At 38.9% G+C, this 20,840-nt stretch overlaps 1 protein-coding gene across 1 annotated transcript; it reads left to right on the plus strand.

Moving 5' to 3' along the window:
* The first annotated feature begins 3,388 nt into the window (after positions 1 to 3,388).
* On the plus strand, positions 3,389 to 13,599 carry hsd11b2 (hydroxysteroid (11-beta) dehydrogenase 2). The gene is made up of 5 exons (XM_056745584.1): positions 3,389 to 3,936; positions 9,807 to 10,019; positions 10,582 to 10,767; positions 11,845 to 11,982; positions 12,512 to 13,599. Exons 1-5 carry the CDS (start codon positions 3,663 to 3,665, stop codon positions 12,931 to 12,933), a joined length of 1,233 nt encoding a protein of 410 aa, XP_056601562.1. The 5' UTR covers positions 3,389 to 3,662; the 3' UTR covers positions 12,934 to 13,599.
* The last annotated feature ends 7,241 nt before the right edge of the window (positions 13,600 to 20,840 follow it).

The raw sequence follows: 20,840 nt of genomic DNA on the forward strand, positions 1-20,840 counted from the left end.
GCGCTCGTACTGTCTTTCCGGCACTGTGTTTTTTTTCTTGTTACATTTACATTTATGCATTTGGCAGATGCTTTTATCCAGAGTGACATACATTGCATTATCCTATACATTTGTTTCTAAGTATGTGCAATCCCCTGGGATCGAACCCACGACCTTGCATTGTTAACGCAATGCTCTTACCACTGAGTTACATAAAATCTAACATTCTTTATTAACACTATTTTAACATTGTGCAATATTATCTGACTCCAAAAGAAAAAAGGAAAACCTTGTTAAATTATTTTTTTGTATTTTGATTATCACGTTTGATACTAATAGTAAAATGTTTCAAAAAATGTTTTATTTTCCTGCTTTACTCTAAACTATATTCACTCTGCTCCACTGCTGTGAAAATTAGACCAATCGCACTGTGACATTTCAAATGTTACCAAACATGCATATAAATATTCTTTGTAAAATATGGTATTTGTCGAATCCAGTTCATGGGTGAGTTTTGAGGTGCTCTGAGCTTAGTTGGAGAGAAAATGGGGAGGGGGGGAAGAGAAGAGAACAGATGTGAAGGTGTGAGTTTGCAATCACCGTTCATTGTTGTATGCTGTCTGAGATGGAGATGCAAACTTTGTAGGGAGTTCATTGTATTGGGTGACGCTCTGTGTTTCTCAGATGTGGTGATCTTTTGGTGTGGGTACCTTTGAACCGACCTTACAATTGTTTAATTAAAGTGATGGTTTTAACTTGAATAAAACCCTTTAATATACATTTTAAACTTACATGCCACAATAAAATCCCATAATAGTAGCAAGCACATCAGTCATTACATTACATTACATTTATTCATTGTAAGCGACTTACAAATTGGAGGGCATATACACAATGCTTTTTAATGGTGTGTGTGTGTAATTCTTTACCAGAAAAGAATGTGGATAAAAACTAATTTCTTGCTACATCAGACTCTTTCTTGCTACATCTCTTCATGTACTGTACCCCTGTACCCTTGAGCAGATAACAACAAAAGTAACTGTGTATATTTTTTTCTTTTTGGCTAGACGGTGTTGACTGCAAAGGATATAATATTGCAGCCACAGGCTCTGTTGCGATTTTGATATACGATTGTTTTGTCAAATGTGTTTTGTTCTGTTTTTTTGTTGTACTTAAATTTGTGTGTTATAAAATGTATGAATTGTTTGCATGTAACCTGTTCCTGATAAGTTTTTTATATTACTTTACACCTTTGCTTTATTGTTAAACATACAGGGGGCTTCACAGAAACCCAACATGAGAAATATTTCATTAAATGAGAAATTGAAATAAATGAAATCTGCTTGTTTTTTTTGCTACATTTCATCACACAAGACAAAAATCTACATATTGAATTATTAAACACAAAATGCAAAATGCAGACCATCAACCACAAAGGCATGCGCCTCAAAACATATTCTTCAAAATCAAATTTTTGCATTCTGCTAAAATGAACTCAACAAAAACACTTTTAAATACAGACATATAAATATATGCACTTTAATATTCATTTTACATTCCTTTCTGTAAAATTTCACTTCTTTTTTAATCAATCCATTGAGTTTAAATGTTTGAAGAACAGAATGTTTTGTGCAGATGGATTATCCCTCCTACTGTAGTCCGTTACATAGCTCTCTATCGCCCCCCATGGAAATATCATTACATTGACCTGATATCTAAAGATACATAACTTTAGATCAATGGTCCCTATATGTAAATGCACATGTATGTCAATGCATATTTTTTTGTACTTTTTTTTAAATCTCACCATTTACACTTTCTCTTTTCATTGATTGCCACATGCACTTTCCTAACAGACATTTTATATGCAAAATATTCCTTTCAAATTACCTCGACTGAACCCATAGTGGTGTCTCATACCCAGATAAGCATGATTATGATCTGAAGTAGTGACCATATAAAAATATTGTGGGAGGTGATCATACAATGAAAGTATGGATACGTGTTGTGTGACCTTGTGAGGTCTTTCACCCCAAGGTCAATGAACATAGTGTTCTGCACAGCAATGCACAAGGATGTAAGAGAGGTACTTGACAGTTTATCATATGCATTAACGTGATATATAGTATAGAGTTTGCCTTGTCCTCTTCTAAAGTGGACACAGGGCTGTGTAATGTCTTATCAAATGTGAACCTTACTGTCATGTGTAAAAGATAAATTCAACTGGAATAGTACGCATCAAAAGACGTAAAGAAGACAAGAAAGAGAGAGACAGAAAGAAATATGATTGAAAAACGTTTTATTTCAAGCAAAAATTTAAGAGTTACAAGGATAAGGGGAAGATATAAGTCTAAGGTACCATAGAGCATACAGACTTACATTCAATTTAAGCTTTAAAAAAGATACATGAGGGGGGAGCATTAGGGAATAAAGAAAAACTAAACTAGGCTATTGAGGAAATGATTTGTTGTATAAGCTCATCTGTATTGTATACAATAACACACCTGATGAGGGAATGAGGTCAATATCCGTGTGGTCATCTAACACTGACGATGTTTGTTAAACGGAGCTCGTAATGTGCGTGTCTCTGTGTTTCTACAGGTTTGGCTATACTTATATCATGTGGAAACCTAACTTGAAGAGACATTTATAGTCTTCCACATTTGTAAAAAAGGCTCATAAATTGGCAGAACAATGTTGTACTTATAATCTAATCTCAACATGTTTGTGTGTCCAGTATGACAGTTTATTTTTATGCATATACATGCATGTATACAATACACGTGTGCTTCAAGTAGCGGTTAGTGGAGTAACCAATTAAACCTGTTTGGTTTAGAACAAAAAGATGCTCATCATCAAAGCGACACTGTGTATTAATCACAGGAGAAAATCACCAGTCACACAACCCAGAGCACTCCTCATTGAATATATAGTGTACACGTGCACATCAAGCTGAGAAACTAACCCACTGAGAAAAGTCAAAACGTGACATTTGCCATTTAATGTCCATTTATGCATTTGGCAGACACTTTTATCCAAAGCAACTTACAATGCATTTTACTCTACAATTGTTTTTTAAAGTGTGAACAATCCCTGGGTTCAAACCCATGACCTTGGCGTTGCTAGCGCCATGCTCTGAGCCACAAGAAAGCTTGTACTGTTTCTAATGTACAATTTTGTGTCAAGTTTGTGGAGGATAGGCAAAAAGCAAATATTGCTGGAAGCAAGTAAAATGAGAAAGACACGAAGAGCACATGGCTTATTGGAAAGGGGACAAGTACATGTAATGCAGGGGAGATGGGGGGTACTTGACATGCAGCAAAGCTTTGGCCATTGGGCTTTGATTACATCTGCTTGAGCTTAGTCCCTCCCCTCTCCTGCAGAGAACACTATATATACACACACAGAGTCAGACAGATCTGTTCACCAGCTCCTACACTCCTACTCTGAGTTGGAACATTGTAGGTGTGTGTATGCATGCGCGTGTGCATGTCAGCCTGCCTGAGCTTGAGATTGCAGGGAATTGAGTAGGCACATGGTTGCTCATTTGTAAGTGTGATCCCACTTGAGAAAAAGACAGTGACAAAGAGAGAGAAGGAAAAACAAGAGGGAAAGGTGCCAATACCAGTTCAGCAGAGAAAACAGGCAGGGAGAGCGAATAAAGCATTTCCACGTCCAGTACAATGGAAGACTATGCGGCGTCCTTCTGGATTTACATCGGCGTGATGGCCTTCTTTGTTTGTGGAGCGGTGAAGAAGTTTCTGACATCCCACATCGGTGCCATGCCCTCGGTCTTGGTATGGCTAGGTGCCACTCTGTTGGTGGAGAGACTTTGTATCCTGTGCATGCCTGCTGTGCTGGCAAGATTGGTCCTCTGTGTCTCCTGCTGGCTGTACTTCACATGGGCCACCCCCAAGCCATCCCTTCCAGTTGAGGGAAAGGTTGTCTTCATCACAGGTAAGGGAAAAAACGATTGAGATAAAACAGGACAAACACAATTCCTCACTTTTAAAATTGAGCTGATTTTATTGCTTATTGTTAGCTTTGTTGTGTTATCTTGTATTGTGACTCATGGATCATTACGGCTCGAGTATTGACCTAAAAGGCACGTGAATTGTTGTGCAGTAATTGTACAGCAAGCAGAGAAATCTAGGTCAAGCGGTTGGATCCTGTTGTCCGAAATCTGATGATTGTTGCTTTTAATGATTCATTAACTTTCAAAGGTGAAATTAGAACTTGTTTTCCGTGTATTGGTATTGTGTATGCAAATTTGTAGACACCCAAATACTCCTTGCCAGTACATGTTACATTCCCAGGGATTAAATGTCCATTGTGTTCTGAATGCCGTAATAATGTCTTTCCTCATCAATCATATTCCTAGGCATAAAAACATCTTTTGTCATGTTTAAGTACAAACAAACTTCATCCTGGACATGCTGTACTTTTCATTCAAACAATATCTTATTACTCTAAATGGCTTGAAGCCAATCAATATGTCATGCTTACCATAATGGTTACTTAATAACTGGATGGACCTATGTGTATACTATTCAAATAAACATGGTACTTTTGTTGGTCTTGCATTTGAATAATTTCAATTTCGAATTTGATGTCTTCAAAACTAGAGAGTTCTTCCAGACGATGTGCCTGTGTCTGAGTTAATCTGATTTAAGGTGAAACTATCTTATGCAACACATATTCAGTATAAGCCAGAAATCAAATCAAAGTGCTGCTGTGTGCCAGGTGGCCTTTCTTCAACTCGTTTTTTAAAACTGGCCTTGTCCATTCGCACTCTTTCTTTAAGTACTCTTCAGTACTTGTTCAGTTGCAGTGAGCTTCTTGCTGTAATGTCAAGTGCTGTATTCACTGTACGTACTCTACACTTTTTGTCCGGTCAGCAGACTTCAAAACGCCTTTTGCCAAATTAAAGTTTCTGCCAGTTGACCCTTTATCTTTTCATTTGCATGTCTCTCCCACTTTCTCTGTTTGTGTATCAGTTATGTGTTAGATTTTAAATAAGCTAATATTTAAACAAATCTAACAACATTGTGGAAATACTAGTTTAGACCTTAGGGAATAATAAGCAATTATGTGTTTTCATTTATTTTACTGTTAAGCGGTTTTGGAACTCCTGCTTTTAATCTGGATCTTAAGCTCTTTATGGAGCAGAATTACTTATTTGAACACTCAACTTTCAGTGCTAAGAGGCAAACAACTAAAGAGGGAGTTGAACTTACATGAAAAGTGCACTGTAGTAATTAAATGAACCTCTTGCTGAGATATATGAGTTAGAGTTATTCAATTTGAATGTCTGATGCAGGTATGTTTGTGTAAATATAACGTGCAATATAAGTCAAATAAGTGCCGCCGAGCTAGAGTTTTATTTTCTTAATTTGATTTACTTCGTTTCTCAATAGTATACACTGTGAAGTCATACTTTTGTGTAAATATTTTTAATTGCCCTGTTCAATGCTTTGCTAAATCACTCCACCAGAAAACTATTTTTCACCAGAAAAGAAAAAAAACTTTGAACCTCTTACAGAGCCATCAGAAAAGCACAGTTAGAGCTTGAATTGCTTTGAGACAGGGGTTAAGGTTACAGGATTGGCTGACTACACAAACTAAAATCAGCCACACCAGTAATCTGGCAAAAGTCAAATAGGAAAAAAGGCAACAGACAAAGCCTTTACATGTCACTCAGCAGCTTTCGGAAAGTTCCTGCTTTGGGGATCTTTTAGGGAGTTAAGTAATGTTCACTATGACAGAAATATCATGAAATACCTAATATAGGGAAACGTTTATTAAAAAAACACTTTAATGTTTAATTTCCCAAGAAGACAGAATGCAAAACCTTTATTTTTGTAATGCTCTTTACTCTTATGGCACTGGGGATAGGCAGTTGGGGGTTGCAAGAGAGTTGTGTGATAAGGAATGATCTGATTAAACTGATCTGTATTTTCACTGTAAAACCCAATAAATACAATTAAAAGAGAGAGAGAGAATTGCCCAGGAAAAGAAATGCCACACACATTCATGTATCTGCTTCCAGGAAACTCAACTTTCATCTTTGCTCAAAAACTCCACTATTCGCATTTCTCTCTCTCTCTCTCTCTCTCTCTCTCTCTCTCTCTCTCTCTCTCTCTCACTCCCTTTCTTTCTCTCTCTCAATTTCACCTCCCAATAAACCGTGTCGACTCAACAAAGCTGTGATTAACACCAGGTTCTAACACCATGAAGGTGTGAACTTCTAGAGTTACGTACACTCTCACACACATTCATCCCACACACGTCCTCGAATCTTCATCTGTCCTCACTCCCATCGTGTTCTGCAAACACAAGGTAAATATCAGTGCCACCCAATTTGGCTCCTGACAAGTTCTCTTAACTACGTTTTTCACACATTCCCCACCTAAGTTTTATTAGACTCTGTGTGTGTAGTATAATAGTTTAGATACTTAAAAGCATTGTTGAACTCCAGTATTTCTTTAAACTAAATGACACCAGTCCGGATCTCTAAATGAGCTGCTAAGTACCTTGTGATATTAGTCCGTATGTGTTAGGAAGGGTACTGTGAAATGCGATACGTAGCATGAGGTCGTCTCATTGTGTGTGCATGCGGAGGACAGCACGAGGATGCATGATTAATCCCTTCTACTCATCCCATCAGGTTTCGAATGTGATCCCACAAAACAAGATGTGTACAGTATGTGGGTAAACATCCAGGTTTACTTTATCCAAATTCCAAATATAAGTTACATTGAAATTTACATTTTTAAAGCAGTTACATTTTTTGCAGCAAAGTTACATTTTGACTTTCCAAAAATCGTCACTTCTGTAAAAGTTAAGATATTATTTGATATTATTAGTTTGTAGCATAAACTGAGGCAAAGTCACACAAAAATATGCCCACCTCAAGAAAGCTCAAGTATTTGTGTTAATTTTGCACATTTTTATGAGCAACTTGGTGTATATGGTCTTTTTCCATCCAGTATTTGTTATGTGATTTCCCAAAACACACATAATAACCTGGATGGAAACCTAGTGAATGTCTCTCCATCACTCACACTGCATTTGTTTTTTTAATTTGTTGGCCGAGGCCAGGGAAGTTCCACATATTGCCGTGCTGATCAGCACACATATCCAGTGCCGACTGTCCCGTTGTCCTGGGGCCTTCACTTGTGTGTGAGGAGGGAGAGTAAGGCCATATACGCATGCTTTTCTGTATTGTGTGTGCGAGTGAGAACTCAGAAGTGCTCCTCTCTGGCCCATAAGGTCTCTGGCAGGCCCTTATTTTACCCAATGTCCCTGGAGCCACTCCAGAAATCAAGCCAGTTTAGAGTGGGATGAAATCTGCTAGACCCAAGGTGTCTAATAATAACCATATAAATGTTGCATAGCGGTATGTGGTAAATGTTTGGCGGAAAGAGAGAAGGGGGCACCTGGGGAATTCTTGTTGTGCCTTGTTGGCCAAACCAGGTGAGGAGGTTAAACAGATAGTGAAGGTTAAAGTGTAGCATTTTGGGGACAGAAAGTTGAGAGGGTTGGCACCGATGTACAAATGGCAGGCTGTCAGAGCTCTGCTCATCCCTTTTTTTCTAATTGCTTTTGGAGACATTTCTCACATCAAATTAGCTTTATGAGTCAGTTGAACTTAATTATGTTGAACTCACTTAAAAAATTAGTTGAGAAATACAACTAGATTTTTCAGGTCAGTTCAATATAATTTAAATTGACTTGACTCACAAAGCTAACAAATGTCCATTGCATGTGCCTGTTAATTAATAATGCGCAAAATACATACCTAGTCTGTATTCATAAAAATGCTTTTCACACAGCCTCGCCTGTACAGATTAAAATACGTGATGCACGTGGAAGATGTTCTCCTGAATAAAGCTAATCTTCTAAAACCAGTTGAAACACTCAACAGAATATAGGTCAAAACTACACGTCATTGTAATTGTGTTACAGACTTGTCATGAGTCAACTGTTAGTATACCTAATAGAATGTATTGCTAAACCAATGACATATTGTATCTAGTAGCATAATTTTGTAATTCAAAAGTCGCACATAATTGCACACAATTCAGTTACTAAATAATTTACTTAAAAATGTTTTGGCTAAACACATTCTGTTTCCAAGGCCTCCTGGAGCCTGTGATTTGAGCATACACTCTTAAAAATAAAGGTGCAACACGATGCTATAGAAGAGCCTTTTTGGTTTAGCTACCGAAGGTTCTTTCTGGCGAAAAAAGGTTCTGTTACACTTAATATTTCAGTCCCCGTGTTACAGTGTAATTATAAATTTAAGTACTGAGTAATAAAAAATTAACTGCATGTACTTACCATAGGTTTAGGATTAGGGTTTGTTTTAGGGTTAGTTACTTGTAATTATGCATAATTCATAGTAAATACTATAGTAAATACATATAAAATGTGTAACGAGGGCACCGTAAAATAAAGCGTTTCCAAAGGTCCTTCAGATTATAAAAAGTTAAGACAGAGATGGTTCTTTAAAGAACCTTTGACTGAATGGTTCTTTGTGGAACCAAAAATGGTTCTTCTATGGCATTGCTGTGAGAACACTTTAAAGTGTTATTTTTAAGAGTGTATAGATGTGTTTTAATTTGATCCTAAAATGTCTTTTTTGTACCAAAATGTAAGTGAAAAAAATGTACAAATGTATAGGCTACTGTAATTGTACATGGTAAGTGAATGCGACCCATAGAGAGGGCCCATCTTGTGTACATACAGATGCCAGCATGTTCTCAGAAAACCTTTAGATAACTGTTGCACTGAAATGCGGGGGTATGATTTTTGTTTGTGTGTGTTTGCGTCCTCTGTACACTTAGTTACTGCTGTTATCATAACAGGCGTGTAAATTCTTTGCCACACATTCACAAATTAGGTGAAATGTCAGGGCAATGTCCTCCGAACAGTATGGGTAGGACACGCTCTAAGTCTTTCTCCTTCACAAACACACATGCACACAAGTTTCTTTGGATGTTTTTCTTGTAAGGATTGCACAGCCTTGCCAATCAAAAGAGACACAAGTGGAACATATAGTAGTTTGGTTTGGCTGGGAACACAATTTTTTACAATAATTCTTCAAAAGAACAAAGACTATAAACCTGGCATGCACAAAAAAATTTCAGTTCTAAAGCCCAGTGGTTTAATTATATTGTAGACCTCACATTGAGAATAATATTAATCTCTGTATATCTATTCATGTCACTATTGTTTTCATGGTCTGCACTGTACTTTTGTTCACTGCCAAGAACAACTCGCATATGAGGAATGTCAAAAGAACAGTGAGCTGTTTTTCTCCTTTTTAGCATGCCTTCCTGGATTGGGTTCTTGGGCTTATACATCTGTATCTAAATGACCTTCGTAAGATTTTATTATATATATATTTTCTGCTGCTACATGTAAATGAGTGTTCCAGATTTCAACATGCAAAAAGTGCACACATTTGTAACTCTCTTTGCATTTGTTGTATGCATTTTGCATATTTGACATTCAAGCCACAATGACCCATGAAACGATGAGGACTCGAACAGAACAATTCCTCTCACCAATATCTCTTTCAGCTGTGTAATTTAATAAAGATAAGAGCTCATGTGATCATGTTTCAGAGATCACACTATCATTTAAACCTGTTGTTAGATAACGACTTTATATAATTGTAAATTTGTTGTATTTGCTGCTGTGCTTTGTGGAACTTTAAAGGCAATCAGAGGTAAATTGCAATAAGATTACAATTCTCCAGTGAAGGTAGAATGGAACATAACATTGCCATGTTTCCATCTTTCTTTCTGCCTCCTCTGTAGGTTGTGATTCAGGATTTGGTAACGCCACAGCGAAACGGCTGGATGCTATGGGTTTTGAAGTGTTTGCAACAGTATTGAATCTGGAATGTGAGGGAGCCAAATACTTACGCAGAGTCTGTTCTCCACGCCTTAACCTTCTGCAAGTAGACATCACTCAACCTCAGCAGGTCGAGCAAGCCCTGCTCGACACCAAGGCCAAGCTTGGCATGAGAGGTAAAGAAAAAACAACTCAAATGAAATAACCACATAGATTAATATGCTTGCGTATTTTGAACAGACTTTCAGTGTTCAATGTTTAAAGGTAAACCTGCCTGTTGTTTTCATTTCATATCTTTTGAACCACATTCGGGCATCATGCTAGCAACAAATCAGCTCTTTCAGATACTGATAAAGTTAGCCAGATTGGTTAAGTGCACAAATGTGTATTATGTGTGAGCACAGTTCTGTTAATGTCTAAAGTGAAAAATGTTTGGAAGAGGATGGGGGTGGAAGGGTGGTGCTTTCACAGGACTGTGTGTATACTTTGGCAGCACATCAAGGGGCACATGTTATTTTCAAACATCACACACTACAGAACCAGGTGGCTTATAGACCAATCAGAGAGAACAAGAGAAAAAACACATTTTTACAAAACAAGGTCGCTGAAGTTTCTGGAGCAGCAAGGTCAGGTTTAAAAACCAAATAAAGATACTAAAAACCTCACAAGTCGTTAAATCTTTGAGAATTTAGGATTAATTTCGAAACATATTCACACAGCTCATGATTTTTCCTCTAGATCTGTGGGGGCTTGTCAATAATGCTGGCTTGTGTGTGAATATTGGGGATGCTGAACTCTCCCTAATGTCAAACTACCGAGGATGCATGGAGGTTAACTTTTTTGGAACGCTTTCTGTCACAAAGACCTTCCTACCACTTCTGAGGCAGTCTAACGGGCGGATTATAACAATCTCCAGCCCTTCAGGTACAAACACACACACACACATCTGAGCCCTACACTAATGCTAGTTCATTTTTACAGCTACCATCAATCCAGATTAGACTTTACCCCTAATAAATGGGAGAATAGAGAGTAAATTTAATTATTCATATCGTGATTCGTGTCATTTGTGAGTATTTTTAGGTTTCGGTTTCACTGTGGAAACTCATTAGAAAGCTCTTAGGCCCTCTTTCTTTCTGCCATCCGTAAAAAGCTGTCAGTGCTTATAAATGTTTCTCAGTTTGTCAAATGTTTACTTTATGCCAGATGGGCCTTATCACACCAAACCGAACACTCAACAGAGCCCATATTATGATCCACCTGTTTTCTGTGCTTCTCAAATGTCCATCAAACACCTCCACAGAGAGTATTCAGTAGGAGAAATACACATTTCGTTTTTTAGCTTTGCCTGGCTCTCGTGATTTTGTCTCCATTTGTTTACCGCCGTCGTGCCAAAACAGTATGATACAATGAGTAACAGGCTGGCGCAGGACACTGTCGAGTTCTTCGTAAACACTGGCTCACAGCCTTTTAAATAAAGATGTCTCTATAAGCGCTGCGCAATCTCACTGTCAACGAGAACAAAATGTTTTAGCTGTCGCGAACAACGGGTTTTATTGCTGAGATTTTACCTGCAATTGTCTTTAAAACACCTCACATCTCAGCTTTTGAAACACAGACTGTTTTATTCCACGGAAGCTTGAGGCAAAACCGCACATTTTATAAACACCAGAATCTGTATAAGCTCCGTTGGGTCGCCGGTTTTCCTCCGTTAGGTTTCCATCCCAACAATGAACTTAACCATTGTGTCTTTACGTATCATCCAAGCATTCTTCCAGATGTAAAAATAAATTAAATGGAGATCAAACAGACTTTTGCTTACTAAGAAACAGACTGCAGTTGTGCTACACAGTTTTAACCAGTATTACACATTAGCAGAGGAAAATTTATTGGTGAATATTGTCTGAGGAGAAATTAGAGGAAAATGTTGAATGCTGCAAACTGTGATCAACAGATACAGTATGTGTATGTGCCTGAATCTGTATCTGTCTAATTTTGTAGGAGAGCAACCCTTCCCTTGTTTGGCTTCATACGGGGCTTCAAAAGCTGCTCTGAATCTTTTCATCAACACACTTCGCCACGAGCTGAAGCCATGGGGTGTCAAAGTTTCCATTATCTTACCTTCTGCCTTCAAGACAGGTAATAACAAATGTAGTTTTTAAAAACTTGTACCTTGTAAACTGTTGTGGCAAACTATCTAAAAAACTAATATATTTAACTATGACACTACGATATTTGTTGTATAAACTACACTACACATGTTGGGTTATTTAAACCCATCATTGGGTCAAAAAAGGACAGACCCAACTGTTGGGTCTAATATGTATTTGAAGTGCTCTACACTCCATTTTGAAACATGAAAGCGTTGCAACTTTTTACCCAAATGCGTAACATATCAGAAATAACAACCAAGTACACCCAGCTCTCATTTAAGCTGTTTATTTACAGCTTGGCCACAGATTAAATTCTGAATTGATATCTTGGCCCTTTTCCTCACGCTGACTGAACATATAGTTCAGCCAAGTGCAAGTATAGAATTACAACACAACTAACTAAATAGACCTCTATTTGCAGTCTTCCTCAAATTGACAATGTCCCTATTACCCACCCTTCTTTTTTGTTGGTACACGTTACATCATATTGAACTTTTTCCATCATTACGTTCAAGGACAGAGCAGTGACACTGAGTACTGGGATAAACAATACAATAACCTGATCCAGAACCTGCCCCCAAGCCTTCTGGAAGAATATGGGGAAGAATACCTGCTGGAGACCAAGGAGCTCTTTCAGAGTTACGCAAAAACAGCCACCGAGGATCTGAGCCCTGTAATCGACACCATCGTGGAGGCGCTCCTCTCTCCTCAGCCCCAGATGCGCTACTACGCCGGGCCAGGCTTATATATCATGTACTTCATCTGCAGCTACTTGCCTTTATGCTTCGGTGACAAGTTCCTCCAGAAACTGTTTGTAAAGAAGAAGCTCTTACCACGTTCCCTGAGGAAACATCAGGAGCTGAGTCTCAACAATAACAACAACAACATCAATGATATGAATAAGAGTAACAACAGCTTCACAAAGATTATCAATTAGTTCAGGTGACGCACAATCTAAATACATCTTTTAGCGCCACTAATGTGATCTGCTTATAGTGATTTTGTTTCCATTGTGTATACTTTACTTTTCTCAAGTTTTGTTGTACAGTATATATTGTGAATTTTGGGGATCACTGAATTGCACCAAATAATCTGTTGATTTGTACCCTGGGACATTTAAGGCAACTGACTCTGATAAGAATACAAGCTCATGCCCACACAGTATGTAATATTTATATTCAAGTTCTCAGGCAAAGCAAAATCCAAACAGATAAAGAGTACCTTATTCTGCAAAATGCATTTTAACTTTTAAGACTTTCTTTTCTAACTACACTGGAGTGGTTCATTTTATCATTACTCGGGTCAGATATGACTGCAACATCAAAAAATATCATGGGTTGTATATGTCTGGATTTTAGATAAGTGACCAATGGACTGAAAAGGTTCCTTAAGTCAGAAGTCCTTTTTAAAGTGTACTTTAGTTTTGTATTTGTTTTACTTCTTTTATTTTTTCTCTGTCACATTTGTGGCTTATTTATGCCATTTTGTTTTCAATAAATCACTGTATTATATTTTATAAAAACATGAAAAAACAGTATAGAAAAATGTAAATTGTTCACTTGATCATGCTTGGTGTATATTAAAGTTGACTTTTTAAAAATTCTCTAAGTGTTTGCATTTCCTATCAAATTACATAAACTAAGGCTTTCTGGTCAGATATCTTTGTATGCTTGTGATCTAAACGCTGTACTGAAACCCAGCCACAAACGTACACTGTTAATAAGCAATTGGCTCTGGAGTTGCCAATTACAAATTTTAGTTTGTTAAATGAGTTTAAGAGCTTGGAATGTTTATCTTGAAAGCCAAAAACATTTTACTTGTAAAACAGGTTGAGACTGTTCAGACTTGTGTGCTCCTCTGCCATGTACGGTTTTGATTTTCATCCAAATAATTGTTTAAGAATTTCTGGACACAACAGAAATGTTCTGTAATTCCTGGTATGACCTTCTGATTTCGTGGAATTGGGATGCAGACACAGAGAGGAGGGGGGCATTCATTTCCAAATTCCCTCTGTTGAGAAGCTAGGTCAGAATCCTGGTAGATTAATTGGTAGGCATGTTTATCTCATTATCTGCATTAATTGTTTTTGGAAAGAGCAGTGTGGAGTTTTTCTTGGATAGCTGAAACATAATAAGGAATAAATGGGACACATTGTCACATAACAGTGTGATTAGTTGTCACATTATATTTGTTGCACCCACACCTGACGATCATTCCCTGGACACTATTTATACCCTGTGTGGGCTAATGACTTTGACTTTTGGCTGCTCCCTTCCCCGATGGTCCCGCACAGCCTTCCCTTGACAGCCAACTCTCCCTCGCCAGTTCCCAAGCTCCCGCCCTCCCTCCCTCTTCCTCCCTCTGCATCCTCTGGCTTTGTCGGCCTGTGAGCCAGCCCTGGACCGGTTGACCCCTAAACTGGACTCCTCCATGTCTCCGCCCTCAGCCTCCGAGACCCAGACTCCACCTTGGTCCTTTCGACCCCGCAGCCACACCTCTGCTCACAGCTCCCTGATCTCCACCGTGTCCCGGCATCCTTCTGGCTTCACCAGGCTCCCTCGTCACCTCCGGCTCCGCCCTGGTCAGTCATCGACCATCCGCCGCCTCGGGGCTCCACTCTTCTGTCAATCGAGTATTGACCTAAAAGGCACGTGAATTGTTGTGCAATAATTGTACAGCAAGCAGAGAAATCTAGGTCAAGCGGTTGGATCCTGTTGTCCGAAATCTGATGATTGTTGCTTTTAATGATTCATTAACTTTCAAAGGTGAAATTAGAACTTGTTTTCCGTGTATTGGTATTGTGTATGCAAATTTGTAGACACCCAAATACTCCTTGCCAGTACATGTTACATTCCCAGGGATTAAATGTCCATTGTGTTCTGAATGCCGTAATAATGTCTTTCCTCATCAATCATATTCCTAGGCATAAAAACATCTTTTGTCATGTTTAAGTACAAACAAACTTCATCCTGGACATGCTGTACTTTTCATTCAAACAATATCTTATTACTGTAAATGGCTTGAAGCCAATCAATATGTCATGCTTACCATAATGGTTACTTAATAACTGGATGGACCTATGTGTATACTATTCAAATAAACATGGTACTTTTGTTGGTCTTGCATTTGAATAATTTCAACTTCGAATTTGATGTCTTCAAAACTAGAGAGTTCTTCCAGACGATGTGCCTGTGTCTGAGTTAATCTGATTTAAGGTGAAACTATCTTATGCAACACATATTCAGTATAAGCCAGAAATCAAATCAAAGTGCTGCTGTGTGCCAGGTGGCCTTTCTTCAGCTCGTTTTTTAAAACTGGCCTTGTCCATTCGCACTGTTTCTTTAAGTACTCTTCAGTACTTGTCCAGTTGCAGTGAGCTTCTTGCTGTAATGTCAAGTGCTGTATTCACTGTACGTACTCTGCACATTTTGTCCAGTCAGCAGACTTCAAAACGCCTTTTGCCAAATTAAAGTTTCTGCCAGTTGACCCTTTATCTTTTCATTTGCCATTCATTTGTCTCTCCCATTTTCTCTGTTTGTGTATCAGTTATGTGTTAGATTTTACATAAGCTAATATTTAAACAAATCTAACAACATTGTGGAAATACTAGTTTAGACCTTAGGGAATAATAAGCAATTATGTGTTTTCATTTATTTTACTGTTAAGCGGTTTTGGAACTCCTGCTTTTAATCTGGATCTTAAACTCTTTATGGAGCAGAATTACTTATTTGAACACTCAACTTTCAGTGCTAAGAGGCAAACAACTGAAGAGGGAGTTGAACTTACATGAAAAGTGCACTGTAGTAATTAAATGAACCTCTTGCTGAGATATATGAGTTAGAGTTATTCAATTTGAATGTCTGATGCAGGTATGTTTGTGTAAATATACCGTGCATGATAGATGTCAAATATAATATAATACACATTTATTCCACCGTCTCACACAAGCCTACACTGACTGTTCCTTTTTCTTTGTAGACTTGGGATGTGTTTTCTCAGATTTTATATGGAGTATCACTACAAATTAGGTTTTAACTGTCAGGTTCTAGCCAGTTCAGTTTTGACTCAAATTTTAGATTTTTTAACCTGAGTTTTCTTTCCAATTTCCCTTGAGTTGATTTACATAATGCAAGAGAGTCAGGTGAATCAGGATTAGTTATGACTAGTTGATGGAAGTGAGATTCTAAGAAATAATTCAGAGTCTAAATGCCCGAAGCTGCCGCTGTCTGAATTGACATGGTAAACAGACCCGACAACCCCCATTTTTTTATAAATATGTGCACACACACACAAGGAATGAGTGAGAGGGAGAAAAAAATTTGATCTTCTGAGGTTGACCCTGAGCTAGAGTTTTGTTTTCTTAATTTTATTTACTTTGTTTCTCAATTGTATACACTGGGAAGTCGTACTTTTGTGAAAATATTTTTAATTGCCCTGTTCAATGGACGGAGACCTCACCAGACGCCACCGCCGACGGAGAGCATAATCCCACCGTTTCGACGAAGCCAGCACACGACACTGCGACTGAGCCTCAGTTCGTCCTGGAGCATGAGCCCCGAGATGCGTCTGACCAGGTGTGTGAGCCGTTTACCCGTGCATCGCTGTGGGAGTTCTGGTGGACTACGCGGACTGCGAGGGAAGCCCCATCCATGCTCCTCTGCTTAGGGTGGATTGCAAGGCACCTCTGAACTGTCGGACTGTGCTAATGACTTTGACTTTTGGCTGCTCCCTTCCCTGATGGTCCCGCACAGCCTTTCCTTGACAGCCAAATCTCCCTCGCCAGTTCCCAAGCTCCTGCCCTCCCTCTGTCTCCTCTGGCTTTGTCAGCCTGTGAGTCAGCCCTGGACCGGTTGACCCCTAAACTGGACTTCTCCATGTCTGCGCCCTGAGCCTCTGAGACCCAGACTCCACCTTGGTCCTTTGACCCCGTGGCTACACCTCCGCTCACAGCTCCACCATCTCCACCGTGTCCTGGCATCCTTCTGGCTTCACCGGGCACCCTCGTCCCTCTGGCTTTGCCTTGGTCAGTCATCGACCATGCACCGGCTCGGGGCTCCACTCCTCTGGCAATGCCTCGTCTCTACTCCCCTTCTGCGTTGCCAGGATCCTCCTTCCCCTCGGCTCCTCCTCGCTGCGGTCTGCCTTGGCCAAACCTTTGCCTTGGTCCCCTGAGTTGTTGGCTTCACCTCGTACCTTCAGACCTTTGGTGTCACCTGGGCTCTCCATCTGGTTGTCCACACCCTGGACTCCTCCGGTGTCGTCTCTGTCACTCGTCACCAAGGTTTCGTCAGTCTGCTCTCCACCATGGCTCCTCCCTCCCTCTACGCTGCTTTTGTCGTACTTATGCTGTCCCAATTGCTTCTATTGCGTACCCCACCTGTAAGTCGCTTTGGATAAAAGCGTCTGCTAAATGACTAAATGTAAATGTTAATGTAAATGTAGAAATAGCTCACTTTAAAGTGATAAAAACATAACACTTCATTGTGTAAGGTCTTTATACATCTGAACACAGTTATGTGTATTAATATTGCAATTAATATCAACAGGTGAGACCAGGCATTCCAGGGTTTTTGTGGGGGCAAATTGTCACAAGCGCTATGTCAGTATCAGTGTGCCATCACAGTTATCACTCTTTCATAATCTGTTAATATAACTGTATATGTCTGACTGGATAGGTGTGCCAACAGACTCTTGCATGACTGATGAGGTCAAAATGTACCATATTTTCCACATTAAACTGGCATGCGCTAAATAATTAACATACTATTTTGTACATGGAGCTAGAGGAACAGCCTTTTTGTTCAGTCCCATTGAGGTTATACCAATAATAGTATTTCAGTAACTTGTAGTAGCTTGGAGTACCATGTAAATAAGGCTAGTTGGTTTTCATTTATATGAACAAACTAATTTCCATTGGATTATTACAGAGATTTCAATCCTGCTCCTTAAAAGAACGCCTCCAAGCCTAAAGCATTTAATCCAAACCTTGATTTGTTTGTTCAGGTGTGGTTGGAGCTCAACTCTGCTGGAGAATGATAAAAAATCTCTTTATTGTTCATCCACTTAACAAGATGACAACTGTGGTTTTCCCTTGCAAAGAAAAAAGAAAAGGAAAGAGTTTTGATAAATACTGATACATATGTGAAAAAACAACAACATGTTTCATAGCCACCAAGAAAGCAACAATAACAGTCTGCTAAAATCAACAATGCCTTATCCAGCATTGCCTCACAGATGGGGTCAAATGAACCACCATAAATGGGCTTTCCAGTCAAACACTTCATCAGCGACACATGCAGCAGAACTTGTAGGACTGTTTTGGTGATTAAAACGAGCAAGAGACAGAGATATTATCTGATATTATATAAATTCGAGTCTACCCAACAGCCTAACATTTCAAAACCGCTGAAGCAGTGTAAGAGGTTTAAAGGCCACAGTTCCTTTTGCCAACTCCTCTCAGGAGTGAGAACTGCTGCAGAGAGTCACGGGTCCAAATCCAGCAAAGGATCTTTGCCAACATCAACACACTAAGTATATCCAAACAAACGACACTCATAAAATGAGATGGAAAATAGTAAAGTTTGTGCCCGAGGCAATAGGATATCCAAGAACTTCAAGGAATAGAATTATACAGCTGTTTCTAAGTATCTCCTTAGTGATTTGCATTCTGTTGTTCTAAAGTAATAAAGATGAATAAGATAGAATAACACAGAAGTAAAGAATATGGAAAATGTATCATGGAAAATGTAAATAAATAAAAAAACAACAGATGAGATCTTGGTGGCAAAGATCTGTTTGGTTACAAGAATTCATCCAGATATCTTTCTTTTTGTTCATCAGAATAAAGGAATTTACAGATTTGGAACAACGCGAGGGTGACTAAATGATGACAGAATTTGTATTTTCCCTTTAGTAATTTGTTGAAAAAGGCAAGAAAAAGCTTTTGTTCACTTTCGCAGAATGTTGTCCTGGATCTGATGTAAGATGATGTCATGACGTCCTTTAGCACTGTAAAGCAGTTTCCAGATTTCTGCTTTCAGGCAGCCCATACGTTGCCTTTGTTTCTGTTGTTTGGGTCTGTTTTGTAAGTGGGGGTCACTGAGTACAGCCCTGCATACATCACAGTCCTCAACTTTTCCTCTCATTCATTACTTTAAGGAAGCATACGAAAAAATCTTATTTGTGTTGATCTGGATTCCAACGGAGATCTTGTCAAAGAGAAATCTCATAGAGTTGAAGCTGCCTAGCCTTCTTGCACCTTCCGGTGCTCCCCAGGGATGCGTCCTAAGCCCACTTCTCTACTCTCTATATACACACGACTGCATTGCCACATACAGCTATAACGACATTGTGAAATTCGCCAAAGACACGACAGTGATAGGCCGGATCACTAACAACGACGAGTCAGCCTATAGAAGGTATGCAGTCTGACACAATGGTGTAATGAGAACCATCTCTTGCCTCACACCAGTGCCTCTTTTTTCTGGCGACCGCAAATCCCTGCAGAGGGTTGTGCGAACTGCCTGTCGTGTTGAGGGAGATGAGCTTCCCTCTCTCCAGGACATCTACACCAGGCGGTGTATGAGGAAAACCAGTAAGATCATCAGTGATTCCATCTACCAGAATCACAGGCTGCTCTCCTTGCTGCCTTCAGATAGACGATACCAGAGGATCCGGTCTCACAGAAACCGGCTGAAGGACAGCTTTTTTCTCAGGCTTTTAGACTGCTCAATATCAAAAACTGATTCACTCCACAAGCTGACACTTTTTTTACAATGCACTCCATGGACTATAATGCATCATGCGTTGCACCAAATGCAATAACCATCCATTACCAAACTTACATACCCATATCTGTACTATGTACACTATATGGTTGATGCATTATACACACACGTTTATGTGTACACCTGCATATTTAATGTGTATGTTCAACGTCAAATGTGTATATTGTGTATATACTGTCAATATTTGTAAATTGTATATTGTCTTTTTTGTACAGTCTGTCTATTTATACTTTGCACTGATTGTCTCCAGAACATATTGTCACTTAAGTCTGTAAAGTTATACAGTTGTTTGTCACACAGTTGTCTGTCAAACTGCATTCTACTTTGTATGGAGGATGCACCCAAGACTTTCACTCACCACATGTTGTGATGTTAATAATGAGAGCTCAGTTGGGAAAGCTTTATGGAATTGCATGGATCAGACATACTAATAAAATGTGTAGTCTGAAATACCAAGGGTTATGCAAAAAACTGTGGCATCTCTCTAGTGTGATCTTGCTAGTGAAGAGATGCACAAACTTTCAGATACAGACATACATGAAAATAAATATTTCCTTCAAAAGGATGAAGAGAAACAGCAGTCTAAAAAAGTAAAAAAATTACATTGCTTATTACTTTGTTTACTGAAGTTTCAAACATTCGAGAGGAGTCTGATCACACAGTCCTTTCAATCATTTTCCAAGCGTATCTATACGTTTTGTGCCAAAAATGCTTCAAGGACAAATGTGGAAAAAATTACTAACCTGCATCTCAAGTCTGACGACATGCAACATGTAGGTGCTTGCCTGCTATATGCAAATGTTTCACAGTGTCACTTCACAGTTGCCTCTCACATTCTTAAAATATCTTTTTTTTTCAAAGTAGAGTTTACCAAAGGCATTCTCCTATTCAGGGCTAATCGGCATCGGGCAACCAATGGAACATTATAACTGCATTTACCAACAATGGTGATCTTTTAAAATATCATTAAACACTTACTATGGGGTCTTGTTGTTTGAGGGGTTAAATGGGGGCATCACTCTGATATTTTGCATCTAATTTGAGAAGAGTGAACATG

The sequence above is a fragment of the Triplophysa dalaica genome, chromosome 1 (genome assembly GCF_015846415.1).
Source record: "Triplophysa dalaica isolate WHDGS20190420 chromosome 1, ASM1584641v1, whole genome shotgun sequence".
NCBI lineage: Eukaryota > Metazoa > Chordata > Actinopteri > Cypriniformes > Nemacheilidae > Triplophysa > Triplophysa dalaica.